Source organism: Heterodontus francisci, chromosome 18 (assembly GCF_036365525.1).
Source record: "Heterodontus francisci isolate sHetFra1 chromosome 18, sHetFra1.hap1, whole genome shotgun sequence".
NCBI classification, from domain to species: Eukaryota; Metazoa; Chordata; class Chondrichthyes; order Heterodontiformes; family Heterodontidae; genus Heterodontus; species Heterodontus francisci.
The window spans coordinates 16,434,366-16,452,292 of NC_090388.1; the positions used below are offsets into that span (position 1 = coordinate 16,434,366).

The following is a 17,927-nucleotide window of genomic DNA, read 5'->3' on the forward strand; positions in this document are numbered from 1 at the left end:
TATCTATACAATATACAGCATGAACAAGAAGGAAGACAGACATGCCCATAAAGTGCTGTAAAGACCTGACAGTAGAGTGTAGCTCAAGTATTACTGTTGAATTTCAAGGTTTTTAAAAATCCCTTGAAGCCATTAAATTCCAATTGATGTTTAATGTGTACAAAGCAACCATTTAAAAACCAATATAATTAATAAACTAAAATGTTTAAAAAAATTTGAAGAACAGACTTTGTTTACACCTGAAACACGTACAAGAAACGTATTTTGATTCTTCTGTTGCATTTCTGCAAGTGACAGAAAGCTAGGTGAACCTGAATCTCATATCAAATGGAACACGGTTACTTACAGTGCTGGGTCCTTCAACAGCTCTCCCTGGTTTTAGAGCACCCCCACTTGCAGGTTTCAAACCCAGAATCCACACAAGATGCTGATGAAAAGAAAGTCTAACTCAGTTCCATAAAACTCAATTTTAATTACTAAACATCACCAAATGCGAAGACAAAATATGTAAACCAGTAAATAGACCAAGTGATCATACTCTTTTCTATGGTTCTATAGTTCTTTAGCTGCGGGACCATGCAATTGTTCACAGAATTTTTCAAACCGTAAATCAGGAAATATTAACCAGAGCAATACTTCATCTATCCCAAGGCTGCAAACACCATCACACAAATTTTGCTGAACCATTTGAAAAGGAATTAGTAAATTGAAATTCAAAGTAAATACCTACCTAGTACCATCAGTTTCAAACGTAGATGATACATTTGTAGATGGTTATAACCTACGAGCAGCCAACAAAAGCAAGTAGTACATGCTGGATGCTCCAGAAATTAAAAGTAGAATGCATATGAACACAAGTACAAAGCATCTGACTCTCATTACTTAATGTATCTCACTCATGCCAGGTTAGCATAACCAGGGCACTGCTGCAGCAAAATGCTGCATCACAGGTTAGTATAACCAGGACACTGGTGTAGCAAAATACTGCCACGGCATTGACCTATAGTTTGAGTTTGCAAAATCAATTTCCCATAGAGGCAAAGAATAAGAAAACTATTATCCTATTATTATGACCAGGTGAGAAAAGAGTCTAGGGGTTTCCTCTCAGCCATCACCTGGTCTTACCATAAAATGGTTTAATTTTAAACACACCGTTTTTTTTAGCTCCCCTTTGGTGAATCCTTGTTCACTGCTTTCCAATTATAAGGCAAAGAAACTGGCCAGACAGGTTTTCTTAGGTTTAAAGAAAAAAGGTTGAACTTTATTAAACTTAAACTCTAATTCAGTTAACGCCTACGGATACGCGGCACTCCCATGCTAGCATGCATATGCAATACACACATGCAGATAGACAGAAAAGAGAATAAAGTGGAAAAGTGTGATGTAATATCTGAAAATGGTTTGGTTACTGTTCTTCGAGCTCACTGTAAAGTCCTTGATGATAGATAGATCTTGCTTTTTATTGGGGCCCAGTATTCTTCTTAAACTTTGTTTGAGGTAGGAGACTTTTCTCTCTTGAAGTTCATGTGTCCACAGTAGGTCCAGAGGCTTGTGAGAAAGAGATGGGAACAGACAGGAGAGGTCTTCTCACTCCAGGAGTACACAGTCGTTTCTGAGTTCAGACTCTTTGTACAATTCAAAAAAACACCCAGGTTGCCAAGCAGGTTAGTCATGTGACTAACTGGTCTGACCACGTTTGTTTGTGGATTCTCTTGTCTTAGCCCACCCTGGAATGTCTCTTTTTACACATAATACCTAGTGCTCAAAGTCCACTGTGGGTTCAACTGAAGCAGGGAATAGCCCCTTTGTCCCTCCAAGCACTGCCTAATAAACATTTGTATGCAAGTGTTTTTTCCAGCCATGGCTGATCTGTTTACCAAGTCAGTTCCTCGCTCCAGCAACAGTTTAAAATCAATGTTCACATGACAAAATTAATATGCCTAATTCTTGGCAGGTGGCAGTCTAGATTAATCTTAGATTAGACTTTTGCTGTCATTTTAGCCATGTTATTTTGTCATCATTAGCATTACTAGTGCACTTAAAATCTGCTGTTTGAGATGCAATTTATTGCAGTATTCTGCAATAATACGTTTGTGAAGCATAGGATCATGAGTTTGAATTAGAGTTAATACTTACTAATCTATGGTAAATATTAGCTCCACCTGAAACTATTTGAGATTAAAGTTACATACAAATTGTTCTTATGAGTTAAAACTAAAGAAACACTATACTCTCCTGTCTTTTTATTTTTTACAAATCTCAATAAAATTAGTTTTTTAATGATTAAACTAGCTAAAAAGCTCTTTCCACTTGTGAACTTTGACAAAATCACAATCCCAAAAGTTATACAACTTTCAGAGTACAAATAATTCAGCATGTCCTTTCTCAATCTGTGCATTAGGTATTGCTGCATATTATATTAAATATGGCAGGAGTTGAGGGGGTTCTGTATGATTTCTCCACTTCCTTTTAAACCAATAACCAACCCCCTTTTTGGTCTACTTGTGTGTCTCACTCCACCTTTCGTACCCTTCAATCTTCCCATTATAGCTTCTTGGCAATTTTACGTCTCTTGAATGAAGTCGGCTTCCCTTCTAATCAGTTTGCTCAAATCAATTCAACCCCATCAGTGGTGAAGATCTGTATCCCTGATCTTCCAGTACTTCTAAGTCATATCATTTTCCCCTCCCTGGACCCCTCTGCCACTCTCTTTTCCTTTAGGACAGTCCTTGAAGTCTGCCTCTCTGACCAATGTTTTGGTCATTTGTCATGGTGCCTCCTTGTGTGGCATGTTTTATTAGGTGATCACCCCTGTGAGTGCCTTGGGATGTTTTGCTACGTTAAAGGTGCTATATAAATGCAAGTTGTTGTTGTATCAAGAAAGCCTGAACATGTTGCGGCGCTTTTCTTTAGAAAAAAGCCAGCTGAGGGGTGACTTGATACAGGTCTTTACAAGTATGAATGGGTTTGATAGGGTAGATGCTTCTTCCAGTTATTGGGCCTGGGGGCGGGGGGGTGCCGCTAGAGACCAGGACTCGGGGCCATAACTATAAGATATAGTCACTAATAAATCCACTTAGGAATTCAGGAGAAACATCTTGACCAAGAGAGTGGTGAGAATGTGGAACTCTACCGCAGGGAGTAATTGAAGTGAATTTAAGGGGAAGCTAGATAAACACATGAAGGAGAAAGAAATAGAAGGATGTGCTGATGGGGTTAGATGAAGAGGGGTGGAAGGAGGCTCGTATGAAGCATAAACACCAGCATAGACCAGCTGGGTTGAATGGTCTATTTCTATGCTGTAGATTCCATGTAATTTCAATTTCTGTTTTTGGATTGGATAAAAAAAATTGTTACATTGCTCAGTCCTGCAGTGCGAACAGTTAATGCTCTTAAAATGTGAAACATCTGGATGGCTGCTAGCTGTATTGCACTCAAATTGCACTGAACTAAGCTCTACAATCTTACAGGCTAACAAAATCTTGGCGATGAGATCTATTTAACTACAGAAAACTAGTTGTAGAATCCAGTACTATGTCACTTGCATGTAAAGGAAAGGCCTACATTTATATCGTGCTTTTCACAACCTCAGGGTGTCCCAAAGTGGTTTAAAGCCAATTAAGTACTTTTGAAGTGTAGTCACTGTTGTAACAGAGGGAATGAGACAACTAATGTGGGTAGTGACCAGATAATCTGTTGTGTTTAGCATTGTTTCCCAGAAGCTTAAAAGGGGCTTCACATGAATTCAGTAGGAGGCCTCATTCAATGGGAGCATGGGTCAGTTAGCATTAAAACACTAACACTGATCCAGGCTCCCTTCAGGAGTGGCTTCCTGCTGGGAACATGGAACTGCTTAATTTACATTAAAAGGATTACAAACATGGCAGCCAAATTGGCCACAGCAAGATCCCACAAACAACAATGGTCGGTTAATCTCTTTCTGGCAGTGTTGGCTGAGGCAGCTATGTTGACTGGGACACCAGGCGAGCTCCCTGTTCTTCAAATAGTGCCATGAGCCTTTAACACCCTCTAAGCACATAAATTGGGGCAGCTGATTTAATGTCTCATCCAAAGAACACTATTTTGCATTATGAGATGGGTCTCACACCCAGATGCACTTCACACATTTCATGGTAACTTTACACATCACATGCACTGGATGCAGAAAATTACAGTACAGTTACTGAAGCAAATAAAAGCAGAATAATGTAAATGTATAATGAAATACAAAACCTAATTCTTATAAAACAAGATGAAGTGAGCAAGAGGTTTACCCTACCTGTAGAGTGGCCAAAACGAGCTGCCATGATGTTCCAAGTACCGAACCATGACAATGAGCTAAGTTCAACAATGTCCGCATGCATTGAATATTCTTTGCAGTCAACTTGAGGAGGAAAAGAAAAGTTTTACTTATGGCAAATAAATGACTGAAATGCACTGTACCAAAGTAATTATATTTTTTTTAATTGGAGGAAAAGGCACCTTACCATCACAGTCCCTTGGGGTTGAGAAGTGAGCGGCTGACCCACTGCAACCACCTGTTGGTGTGACTCACTCGATGGGCTGATCATCTGCACACTTTGACCCTGAATGGAGTACGCTAGAAAGAACATAACATAGGAATAGGAGCAGGAGTAGGTCATAAAGGGCCCCTAAGTCTGCTGCACCATTCAATAAAATCATGGCTCATCTTCTACATCAACTCCACTTTCCTACTGTATCCCCATATCCCTTAAATCCCTTAGTGCCCAAAAATCTATTGATCTCAGTCTTGAGTATAGTCTGACTGAGGATCCAGTCTTCTGGGGTAGAGAATTCCAAAGATTTACACCCTTCTGAGTGAAGAAATTTCTCATCTGTTCTAAGTGTGACCCCCTAACCTGACACCGACTCTGAATTCTGGTCTCTCAGTATCTCTCCTGTCAAGTCCTCTCAGAACACATTATATGCAAGGGAAATGAGATCCTGATACATCTTCAGGTTGCAAAACGTGAAACTGTCTAGAATATTATTGTAAAATTATGTCAACACAAAACCTTTCACAAATAGTAAACAGTGTTACGACCGACTGCTCCAATCAAAGCCCCCAATCAAAATATATGATTCTGATTGTGGTGGAAGAAACACAGTTAATTCAATCCCCTCCCTCCACAGATCGCCTAACATATCATTTTAACTTTCCAAATTAAAGACCCAGCCAAATTGTACCATCTATTAACGCTCCCCCCCACCCCCACCGAATGAGGCTAACCAAACCAGGTGTCTTTAAAATCAACAAATTAACTGTTTAATTAGAAAAAACTAAATTCTTAAACACTACTAAAATATAAACAACATTTAAAATAGAAAAAATTAGAGTCCTTGCAGATTTACGCTCCTGCCGGATGTGGAACAGTCCGAGGTTGCTTGAAGTCCTCACAGCCGTCCGATGGGGGAAAAAAGGTTCTTCAACAGTAGAACAGTCCATAGTCTAATTCAGAAGTTGAAATAGTTGCTCCTTCTCCAGTGATGAATTTCAACAATTAACAACTTGCAAACACTTTTTAATGAATCAATTTGGCTTTAGAATTTTTGAGGGATAAAAGATTGTCACAGTCTAACTTCCCTTCCTTCAGTCTAAATTATCAGAGATCTGTGTTTTGGCTTGACTTTTTAGAATTTTGAGAGAGAATAATAAATAAACAGACTAAATTCTCTTCCTTCAGTTTAAATGGTCTGTTTCTCCTTTCAGGTGCTAACACACAACTGTCTGTCTGTTTCTCTGAGTTAGAACAGTGTGGTTCCACTATAAGCCGGTTCAAAATTAATTTGTAACAATGTATCTCTCGATTTCTGGTCCTGATTGGCTGTATCCTGGGCAACGAGAATGCACTCTTTGACTCAGTCTTTAGAGCTTGCTGCCTTAAAGCAGCACAGCTCTTTTTCCAGCCTTAAAGGCATACCGCATTCTTCCCGGAAAAAAAAACTACAGGATCATAACAACAGGTCAAATAATCTGACTTATGAAGTGTTTCACTGAGGGTTACCTTGGCATCTTACTTTTATATTTTCCTTCAACAATTGCTTCCCCACCTCTCCTGAAGGTATCGACGCCTGTCGGGTTATGTTTCCACAGGCAGTTATTGCTCTCTGCAACTTCACCCAAGTGAATATTCAATTATGAACGGGACTGTCCCGGCAGACCCATTGTGTCAGCCTGCTCCTGCCCCACTGAACTTATTTCTTCCTATCTAGACTCTATCTTTTCTCCGCTGGTCCAATCTCTTCCCACCTACATCCGTGACTCTTCTGACGCCCTACGTCATTTTGACAATTTCCAGTTTCCTGGTCCCAACCGCCTCCTCTTCACTATGGACGTCCAATCGCTCTACACCTCCATCCCCCACCAGGATGGTTTGACGGCTCTCCGCTTCTTCCTGGAACAGAGGCCCAACCAGTCCCCATCCACCACCACCCTCCTCCGCCTGGCTGAACTTGTTCTCACATTGAACAACTTCTCCTTCAACTCCACGCACTTCCTTCAAGTAAAAGGTGTCGATATGGGTACCCGCATGGGTCCTAGTTATGCCTGTCTTTTTGTGGGATATGTCGAGCATTCTTTGTTCCAGTCCTACTCAGGCCCCCTCCCCCAACTCTTTTTCCGGTACATTGATGACTGTATCGGTGCCGTTTCCTGCTCCCGCCCCGAACTAGAAAACTTTATCAACTTTGCTTCCAATTTCCACCCTTCTCTCACCTTTACATGGTCCATCTCTGACACTTCCCTTCCCTGACTTCTCTGTCTCCATCTCTGGGGATAGGTTGTCTACCAATATCCATTATAAGCTCACCGACACCCACAGCTACCTTGACTACACTTCTTCACACCCTACCTCCTGTAAGGACTCCATTCCATTCTCCCAGTTTCTCCGTCTCCGACGCATCTGCTCTGATGATGCTACCTTCCATGACGGTGCTTCTGATATGACCTCCTTTTTCCTCAACCGAGGATTTCCCCCCACTGTGGTTGACAGGGCCCTCAACCGTGTCCAACCCATTCCCCGCACCTCTACCCTCACCCCTTCCCCTCCCTCCCAGAACTGTGACAGGGTTCCCCTTGTCCTCACTTTTCATCCCACCAGCCTCCATATCCAAAGGATCATCCTCCGCCATTTTCGCCACCTCCAGCGTGATGCCACTACCAGTCGCATCTTCCCCTCCCTTCCCCTGTCAGCATTCCAAAGGGATCGTTCCCTCCGTGACACCCTGGTCCACTCCTCCATTACCCCCACCACCTCGTCCCCGTCCCAGGGCACCTTCCCCTGCAATCGCAGGAGGTGTAATACCTGCCCATTTACCTCCTCTCTCCTCACTATCCCAGGCCCCAAACACTCCTTTCAGGTGAAGCAGCAATTTACTTGTACTTCTTTCAATGTAGTATACTGTATTCGCTGCTCACAGTGTGGTCTCCTCTACATTGGGGAGACCAAGCGCAGACTGGATGACCGCTTTGCGGAACATCTCCGCTCAGTCCGCAAGCAGGACCCTGAGCTTCCGGTTGCTTGCCATTTCAACACTCCCCCCTGCTCTCATGCTCACATCTCTGTCCTGGGATTGCTGCAGTGTTCCAGTGAACATCAACGCAAGCTCGAGGAACAGCATCTCATCTACCGATTAGGCACACTACAGCCTGCCGGACTGAACATTGAGTTCAATAATTTCAGAGCATGACAGCCCCCCATTTTACTTTCATTTTTAGTTATTTTTTCTTCCTTTTTTTACATTTTTTACAATCTTTTTTTGCATTTATTTCATTTCATCTTAGTTTGTTCAGTTTGCTTACCCACTGTTTTTTTCAGGTTTGCACTTGCTGCTGTTCAATATTCAGTGTATTTACACCTAATCTGTACTAATGCTTTGTCTTTCAACACACCATTAACATATTGTTTGCCTTTGCTCTGTGACCTTTTGGTCAGCTATGTGGCCTGGTCCAATCTGCACCTTCTCCTTTGTTATCTCTTGCCCCACCCCCACCTCACTTGCTTATAATCTGTGACTTTTCTAATATTTGTCAGTTCCGAAGAAGGGTCACTGACCCGAAACGTTAACTCTGCTTCTCTTTCCACAGATGCTGCCAGACCTGCTGAGTGTTTCCAGCATTTCTTGTTTTTATTTCAGATTTCCAGCATCCGCAGTATTTTGCTTTTATTCAATTATGAACCTTTAGTATATATGGGTCAGGAGGTTATTCAACATCAAGAGGCTTTGCAAAAAAAGTTCAATTCTGTCTCTGTGCAACACCCACAAGTCAGCACCTCCAGCAATCTGGACAGTGGTGAGCAGGATCCCCCACAGCCCCCAACCGATGGTGGCAAGCAGGATCTTCTCTCTTCCCCCACCCCTGGAGGGTGGCAGTCATTTAAGAGCGAAATCAGGAGACAATTATTCACACAAAGGGTAATGGAAATCTGGAACACCCTCCCCCAATGAATGCTTTATCAATTGAAATTTTCAAGACCAAGGTCAATAGACTTTTGTTGGTAAGAGTATCCAAAAAATGGAGTTGAGGTACAGATCAGCCATGATCTAAATAAATGGTAGAACAGGTTCAAGGAACTGAATGACCTACTCCTGTTCCTATGACCTGGTATTCACACCTAGGTGCTGTTCATCAGCATGATCAGGAGCAGAAACTATTTCTGCTTTAACACTTGCTGTGCAAGGGATACTGAAGCCAACTGTACTGCCTCCTGCCACTGCCCCCCTCCTTCACACACCACCCTAACAGACATCACCTATCTCTGCGTACAACGGGGGCCTTTCTTGACCATATGGCTCAGTACCATAACAGGCAGCACATTTACTAACTGAATCCAACGTCGTACCTTAAAACTAGCAATTTAATCAATACCTTCAAAAAGCTACAGCAACAATCAGTGCAAGAGTGACTTAATTTACTGCAAAAGGCTTCATTGATCTTTCTTGGAAGAAAGATCAGTATATATTGGAGAAAAAAATCTCTTATCTGGAAGCTAAGTGAGAAAGGAGTTCATTCTACATGGAGTTGCATTTCTAACAAAATCACAGCATAATAGTTAACCTTGGATAAACTTTAGCAAAGTGAAAGTAATTTGGCTAGAACCACTCTAAAAATACAAAAAGACTCTGACCTTGATAGAGTCAGAGTTTTACAGCACAGAAACAGGCTCTTTGACCCAACGTGCCTGCGCCGACCATCAAGCACGCGTCCTAACTAATCCCATTTCCCGCACTTGTCCCGTAACCTTGTATGTTATGGTGTTTCAAGTGTTCATCTAAATACTTTTTGAATGTCGTGAGTGTTCCTGCCTCTACCACCTCTTCAGGCAGTGTGTTCCAGATTCCAACCACTCTCTGGGTGAAAACATTTTTCCTCAACTCCCCTCTAAACCTTCTGCCCCTTAGCTTAAATCAATGCCCCCTAGTTATTGACCTCTCCGCTAAGGGAAAAAGTTTCTTCCTATCTATCCTATCAATGCACCTCATAATTTTGTATGCCTCAATCAGGTCCCCCCTCAGCCTTCTCCACTCCAAGAAAAACAACACCAGCCTATCCTGTCTGTCTTCATAACTGAAATGCTTCAACCCAGGTAACATCCTGTGAATCTCCTCTGCACCTTCTCCATTGCAATCACATCCTTCCTATAGTGTGGTGACCAGAACTGTACACAGTACTCCAGCTGTGGCCTAACCAACGTTTAATACAGCTCCATCATAACCTCCCTGCTCTTATATTCTATGCCTCGGCTAATAAAGGCAAGTATCCCGCATGCCTTCCTAGCCACCTTATCTACCTGTGCTGCTGCCTTCTCGTCTGCGAACTTACTGATCATACCTCCTATGTTCACGTCTAAATCATTAATGTACACTACAAACAGTAAGGGTCCCAGCACCGATCCCTGTGGTACCCCACTGGTCACAGGCCTCCATTCACAAAAACAACCCTCCACCATCACCCTCTGCCTCCTTCCACTAAGCCAATTTTGAATCCAATTTGCCAAATTACCCTGGATCCCATGGGCTTTTACTTTCTTAACCAATCCCCATGCAGAACCTTATCAAAAGCCTTACTGAAGTCCATGTAGACTACATCAACTGAAGTTATCAATTAAATGACTATCTAAATCTGCAATATGTAAAAACTACTCACTTTTATGAAAACCACCAGAAGAACTGTTCAGAACAGTCAATGCATAATGTGGGGGCAGGGAAGCCTTGCAAATGGCAGTGATGAAGGCATCTCTTGGCGTAACAAGACTCAATTTGCCACATAGAGAAGCCATAGTCATTTCTGCTTTCAAGATGTTTTCCGAGGCAGTTTCATCAGTGCTGTAAAAACAAATACTATTATTTTCAAAAAATTGTCTATATATTGTATTCAATATATTTTATATTGTAGAGAACAATTTCAAATCCCAATGCAGTTGTGCCTAAAAAGCTCTAAATCTTCAACTGTTTTACTTTATAACAACATTTTTCAAGCATCAATTTGGAAATCAATGTGACGTAATGTAGAATCAGAATCTTTACAGCACAGGAAGCCATGTGGCCTATCATGTCCATGCCGGCTCTCTGCAAGAGCAACAGATAGTCCCACTCCCCAACCTTTTCCCCATAGCCCTGAAATTTTTTTCTTTTCAGATTATCAAATTCCCTTTTGAAAGCCATGGTTGAATCTGCCTCCACCACACTCTCAGGCAGTGAACTCCAGATCCTAACCACTCGCTATGTAAAAAAAAGTTTCTCCTCATGTCACCGTCGGTTCTTTTGCTATTCGCCTTAAATCGGTGTCCTCTCGACCATTCTGCCAATGGGAACAGCTTCTCCCTATCTACTCTATTTAGACCTCTCATGATTTTGAACATTTTATCAAATTTCCTCTCAACCTCCCCTTGTCTGGGAGAACAACCCCAGCTTCTCCAATCTATCCATGTAACTGAAGTCCCTCATCCCTGGAACCATTCTTGTAAAACACTATAGAGCACAGAAAAGATCTTATATCCACCTCTCGATGGTGGGGAGCAAAGTTTGAAAATGCTGGTGCGGGCATGCAGCGATGAAAGCACTTATTTTGATGCAGACAATTTAGTGGATGGCTCAATGCTGAAGAATGCATTTTACAACACTCAAACACACTTGCTGTGCAAATTATAAAATTCCCATTTTTGTGATAGCCCTTGTATGTTAACAATCTTGTTTGTTTATGTCTGGGTCATTTGGTTTCTGTATGACTGTCAATGGAACACTGGAGTCAGTTGTTCTTTGTTCTTTTGCATGCCTGTCCCAAGCAGGACAGCCTGTTATGATAATTTCTGGATGCACGGTGCCAACATCACAGGAAGCTTAAACCCAGACAGAGCCGAAAATCATTCTGCTTAACACTCTAATGCTTATATAATCTAGCCTACTCTGACAGAGAGGCTGGACACACTATCCCAAACATTTTGGAACAAGGGGTCAGAAATTCATGTTTCCCCAGCACAGGCTATCCCACTGCTATGCTCCGCATATCAATTTCTACTCTCAGAAGTGTGGTGTGAAGAGCAACAAACATTTAGCTTGGGAAACTGACTGTTTGAATGGCACAAGCTCTGGAGTTTCATGCAGTACAGAAGTTGGAGAACAGGGCGGCACAGTGGTTAGCACCGCAGCCTCACAGCTACAGCAACCCGGGTTCAGTTCTGGGTACTGCCTGTGCGGAGTTTGCAAGTTCTCCCTGTGACTGCGTGGGTTTCCGCCGGGTGCTCCGATTTCCTCTGACAGCCAAAAACTTGCATGTTAATAGGTAAATTTGCCATTGTAAATTGCCCCTAGTGTAGGTAGGTGGTAGGAGAATGGTTGGGATGTGGTAGGAAATACGGATTAGTATAAATGGGTAGTTGCTGGTCGTCACAGACTCAGTAGGCCGAAGGGCCTATTTCAGTGCTGTATCTCTAAATAAATTTAAAAAAAATAAGTGTAACACTATCAAAAATGTCACAACATTTTCATTTACTTGCTTAAAACGTAAGCTAAGCTATAGTGTGATGGAGTCCACAGGTTGTGAGATCAGTGGGGGAGCATATGCGAACTGTTGTCTGAACAGATAACTTGTCAAATGTTTTGTTAGGTGCACTGACCCTAATTTCAAAGTTTTTTTTTGAGACAGCCCCTAACTGAAAGGGAACCTAAAACTGAAACAGAAACTGAAACTAAAACTTCAAGTTTCTGGGGAAACAGAAACTGGTTGGAACCAGATAAAAAGGACAGAACCATCCAAGCTCAGATCACGCAGGAATGGAGCACTGGCAAACTGAAGAAAGTGACGGTGCTGTTTCTGTTACTTAAAGTAACTGATCAACCAGACCTGGCTATACAGTGCATAGGGTTGTCATTGAAGGGCTCGGATAAAGGTAATACTGGTGGATCCAAGCCATCAAGACCATCGTGAGCAGAGCTGAGGTGGTTCCGGAGTAATGTGCCGTTTGAAACTGAAGACCATACCTGTGGAATTCGGGTCGAAGGGAACTGATGTCAGATGTGAATCAGTGGGCTGCATCTTGGAAGAAAGATCGCCCTGAGGAAGTTCAGTGCTTTGATTAACTTTGTGGCTGTAATTGGTGCCATACTTGCTGAGTGGACTGCCCAGTAAATCCTTGGGATCTATCTTTGTTGTATCTGATAGTTAATGTGCAACTTGTAATATATATAGATATATGAGCTGTCTGTTAATTCATGTTTATGTTGATTTTGGTTTGATTGAGAAAGTAAAAGTTATAAAAATGAAATCTTGTCCATTTGGTTTTTTTGAGGGTCGTTTAGTAAATTTGGTTCTTTTGATTTGTTGATCTCCATTGGGATCATAACAATAGTCCTACAGTTTCTAGAGGATGTGGACTGAAGAAAAATAGTGTGATTGATGTTAGACTCTGTACTTCCACATATTTTGATATGTTATTCTATACCAATTCTACAAAGGGGTGAGGTTGATTATCTTGCACCTTTTGAATATTAGGGCCAGTGTTGCTCTCTCAAGATATTGGGCTAGGTTTTGCAGTCAGCGACAAAGCAACTGCACTGGCCGCTGACCTCGAAAAAAGCGGATCACGAGGCATCCAGCAGCAGTGATGTCAGCAAGCAGGGTAAGGAGCCAATCACAAAGAAGTGTTCTCACAGACAGCAAACTAGGAAGTTAAAAGCACATTATCCAGACCAGCAAATTCACAAAATTAGTGTCTTGTTCACATTGCCTGTAATGCCAATTTTGACCTTTTCCTCACCATCCCTTCTTGATTCATGCAGATTACAGAAGTGGCAGAAGCTCATAGACCCCTTGTCTCAATGGTCAATCTTCACGTGTGAACTTCATCACTGAGCACAAACAGATTACTCAACTGTGTGCACACCATACCAGCAACTAATCCGGACCTTACCCACTGTTCACATATATACAGTGTTTTACCAGAGGTCACTAGAGAGTAATTTTTTTTTATTGAGAATCATTATATTCAGTTTGCCACAAACCTAGCATAGAAATCTTGATGATCTTTTGGATTTAAAACCCATGTCCCAGTGGTGAAAAGACAATCCATTTAGCCACTTAGTGAACAAGCAATCAAAATTGACCTTTTCAAAGATTGATTCTGTTCCTAAATGATGACATTTGAAAGGGTTATAGCCAGTTTAAAAAAAAAATTCCCTCAATGTGTATACAACTGGGAAAACTTTTGTGAGCAAACCATTACAAGCTCAATATTATGAAATCATTCCAGTTATGAGGCAAATAGTAAGGCGCACTCAATACAATGCTGATGTGGCACTTAGCTTCGACCACTAGAGGTTGTAATTGAGCTATGTGAATACTGCAAAACGAAACACTCTTGCACTGGGTTAATGGCTACCTCTATAGTTCAAACTAAGCACAAGTTCCTTCCATAATCTATTCAAAGCTACAGATCACTTTTGGTCCATCCCAAAGAGCAAGCTTTACCTCTCATTTGAAAGCCAGCACCTCTGACAGTGCAAGATCCACTCATTGCTGCACTGAAACATCTGTCGAGATTTTTGCTCAAGTCCCTGGAGTGGGCTTGAACCCCCAACTTTCTGACTCAGAGGCAACAGCATTAGCCATTAAGCCATGGCTGATATTTAAGTATGCAGACTTAAAGACCTTAGTCTTGAAATTCCTTTGGAGGACTCTGGGTGTGGCTCTGGGCCGGTGCGGGACTTTCGCCTGCTATATGGATGTGCACCTGACCTGATTCGAAATTCTGGGCTGGAGCCCATATCATTCTCACACCATTATAGCACTTGCCTCAGTTGCAATATTTTTCAATGCAAGTGGGCTGGCAAAGGATCTTAAAGTTTTGAAAGCTCTAATTTTGTATTTGCCACTTTCCCCAATGGCAACTGATCAGGTAGCAATCAAGTACAGTAGGAAAACCAGCCTTTGTAACTTCGCTAACCCCGCTTAGGATGACGCATGTAGGCAAACACTGTGGTTGGGGCACTGCAGGTAGAGATGGCAGGAACTCTGATATCCTTTGCACCTCTTTCAGTGATTTTCGCAAAGACAATGGATGAATGAAGAGCCTGCCTTCATCTGGTAGAATTTTAAAATCCATGAAAACAGGTAAAGGCCTGTTCAAACCAGGCCCTGCCCCAAGTTCCTTCGTTGCCTCACCCAGATTGTGCAATTTATTCAACCCCAGAAGGGGAATTTCAGGGATCTTATTCCCTTTTCACATTTCAGTTTTGTAATGGAACCATGTACATGGAAAGGTCAAATAACTGATTTCACAAAATAAAGTGTATGCATACTGCATCAGTCGAATCTAACCTTAAAGTCTAAGCCAATAATAGTCAGGAAGTAAAACTAGGGGTAATTTTAATCTTTGGTGTAGATTAAAATGCAACTAAAACCAGGTTAAATTCTTTAAAAATACTACATCATACACACAGCCTTTACAACAATAGTTAACTGAGCAAAATTATCCAACTGTCAAAACAATTTTGACAAACCAGTTTGGGAAATCAGTAGGAACAATTCAGGAATTTTGTTATTACAATACATAAATAAATTGATATCTGGGAGTGATCTTCACATCACAGGGTTCTGAATATGCTAAGTTACAAGGATAAATTTAAAGCAGTTTATAACAATCATTTTAAACAGAATTCAACCAATTCAGTTACCCCAATATAAATATTATACTCTGAAGCTAGAGACAGTGACTGCAGCTCACAGTTTCTCTTTTCATCGAGTACACAATGACTTTCTCTACTGTTGGTACGTAATGATGCAGTAATTAAAGGATTAGCTATTGTAATTTAGAAAATAAATCTTCCCCAATTCCTTACCTTCATTGACCATTGGCATGAAAATAATACTGTCTTTCAGACTTTTACTGTCCCTTGGAACCCACATCGGCATCAGTTAAAGAAACTGAAGATAGTCACACGGAGAACATGAAAGGGGCCCTGGCTGGAAAAATCCTCACACTAATGTTTTGCAAGCAATTTCCCCCATTAACTATATGGACATATATTGAAAATGAAAAACAAACATTTTTTGGTATAGTGGAATTCGGATAATTGCACGCTTACTCCCATAACAATTTCTACGACTGATAGAGAATTCTGATATTCTATCCCATCGTCTAGAAGTTCTGATCCAAATGTGACATATATTGGCAAATGTATTTTGTACTTGTCAGAATTCACCTAATTTTCTTGTTCGGCATCAAAAGCTGGATTTGCAAGTAGGGTTTATGGAGAGTTGGCATGAATCTTTGTCAGTTTTGGTTCAATTTATTAAATGGGAAGAAACAGCCATGTAGGAATTTAAAGAGCCATCTGTATTTACCTGGCATCCAGCAACAGTGAGAAAGCTGCAAGAAGGCCACACCAGCAAGCACCGACCATCTCCTCCCATACAACTCTAGAAACTGAAAAGAAATACAAGGAAATGTATACCTAAATTGGGTTATAGTTTCAGGAGTTGAGTTTTCCACAATTTCTCAAAAAAGTCATTTAAAAACTACATGCGAAATGTGCAACAACACAAAATGAGATTTTTAAAAACTTGTGCTACATTTACAATACGGATTAAGTAAGGTATTCCAAATTTTGCTGTTTTTGGGGACAAGGAGAAGGGTCCTTGTCCTTTTGGGGTCATGGACAAGGGAAGAAAGGTGGTTGAGAGTGCTTTTACTAGTAGTACAAGCAGGAAGAACAACTTGGGGATAGTAACACTGGAGCAAAGAACTGCCGCATGTTTCTTTAAACATCTGATCAAAATCCCCAATATTGGTTTACTCTTCTCACCACTTTTTTTCCCTCCAAAAGGCCTTGATTTCTTGCCAGGATATGTTTCCTTTCACACCAAATTGCTTATTGGTAGATTGCCTAAGTAGTAATTTTTCATTTCTGAATCTTGATCATCAGTGCCGATTGTTTGACTTCTGGGTGAGGGAGTAGACAGCAGAGCTGGATCCCTGCTTTTACTCTAAGTCTAAAGTTCAGTTCAGTTACATGAATAGATTGGAGAAGCTGGGGTTGGTCTCCTTAGAAAGGTTGAGAGGAGATTTGATAGAGATGTTCAAAATCATGAGGCGTGTAGACAGAGAGATAGGGAGAAACTGCTCCCATTGGCAGAAGGGTCGAGAACTAGAGGACATCAATTTAAGGTGATTGGCAAAAGAATCAATGATGACATGAGGAAAAATTTTTTTTTTTTTTTACACAGCAAGTGGTGTGGATCTGGAATGCACAACCTGAGTGTGTGGTGAAGACAGATAGAATTGGGCTTTCAAAAGGGAACTGGATAAGCACCTGATGAGAAAAAATTTGCAGGGCTACGGGGAAACGGGCAGGGGAGTGGTACTAGCTGACTTGCTTTTGCAGAGAGTCAGCAAAGACATGATAGGTCGAATGGCTTCCTTTTGTGCGGTAACCATTCTATGATCTATGCACATCATGCAGGATTGCTTGACAGTGATCAGTAGCTAAAACTCTGGCTATGTTTCGCCTCCCCCACTACAGTACCTACTTAATAAAAAAAAGTAATCAGCTGGTTCACAATCATTTCTTAATGCTCTTTTTTTGCCTTTAGCATCAAAATAAACTGAGCTGGTGAAACCACAAGAACAAGCATTCATGCTAGACCAAGAAAGCTTGAGGAATCTGACAGCAGCCTTATATACCACCAGGTGGGAAGAGGTTGAAGGAATGAGGATATGAGAAACTTTGATGCCAAGTTACAATTCTTGCTAGGTTTCTTTTGCTGACCAGTGGCTCGAATAATACAGTGAAAATTCCAAACTCTGCTATAACTGTGCATATAAATAAAGTAACATTTATTCGAAATGCAAAATATCTTATACACTAGGACAACAATCCAGAACAAGACAGGCTCCCGGCTAACTTCCATAGCAAGTTCTGTATGGCCCTATAATTGACAAAATTTCAATATAAAGAGGGCATTAATATATCCAAGACAGTAAGTTTTTAAAGATAAAATCAATGCCAGTGTAGGCAGAATGGCTAATAGGAATACTGCTGCTAAATCTGTATTATGCAAGCTGAAAGAAATCCTGCTGCTGTATCTGTAATATAGGTAAATATCCAAGGAGAATCCTGCTGTTATCATAGAATCAAATGTCACAGAAGGCAGCCATTCAGCCCAACATGCTTGTACCAGCTCTTTTGCTGGAGCTACCCTTGACCTATTACCCACAACCCGGTAATTTTTTTTTCCCTTCGTATTTATCCAATTCTCTTTTGAAGTTTACTATTGAATGTGCTTCCACACCCTTTCAGGCAGTGCATCAGACCACAACTCGCGGTGCAAAAAAATGTTTCCTCATGCCACCTCTGGTTCTTTCGCCATCACCTTAAAGCTGTGTCCTCTAGTTACTGACCCTCGTCAC

General features: G+C 41.3%; 1 protein-coding gene across 2 annotated transcripts in view; it reads right to left on the reverse strand.

Moving 5' to 3' along the window:
* mon2 (MON2 homolog, regulator of endosome-to-Golgi trafficking) overlaps positions 1-17,927 on the reverse strand; it is a 141,081-nt gene that overhangs the window by 44,387 nt on the left and 78,767 nt on the right. For both annotated transcript variants that reach the window (XM_068050353.1, XM_068050352.1), the window contains exons 13-17: positions 15,863-15,944; positions 10,169-10,347; positions 4,488-4,600; positions 4,280-4,384; positions 347-427 (exon numbers count right to left, since the gene is read on the reverse strand). In XM_068050353.1, the coding sequence (XP_067906454.1) occupies positions 347-427; positions 4,280-4,384; positions 4,488-4,600; positions 10,169-10,347; positions 15,863-15,944 (560 nt within the window). The remainder of the gene's footprint in view (positions 1-346; positions 428-4,279; positions 4,385-4,487; positions 4,601-10,168; positions 10,348-15,862; positions 15,945-17,927) is intronic.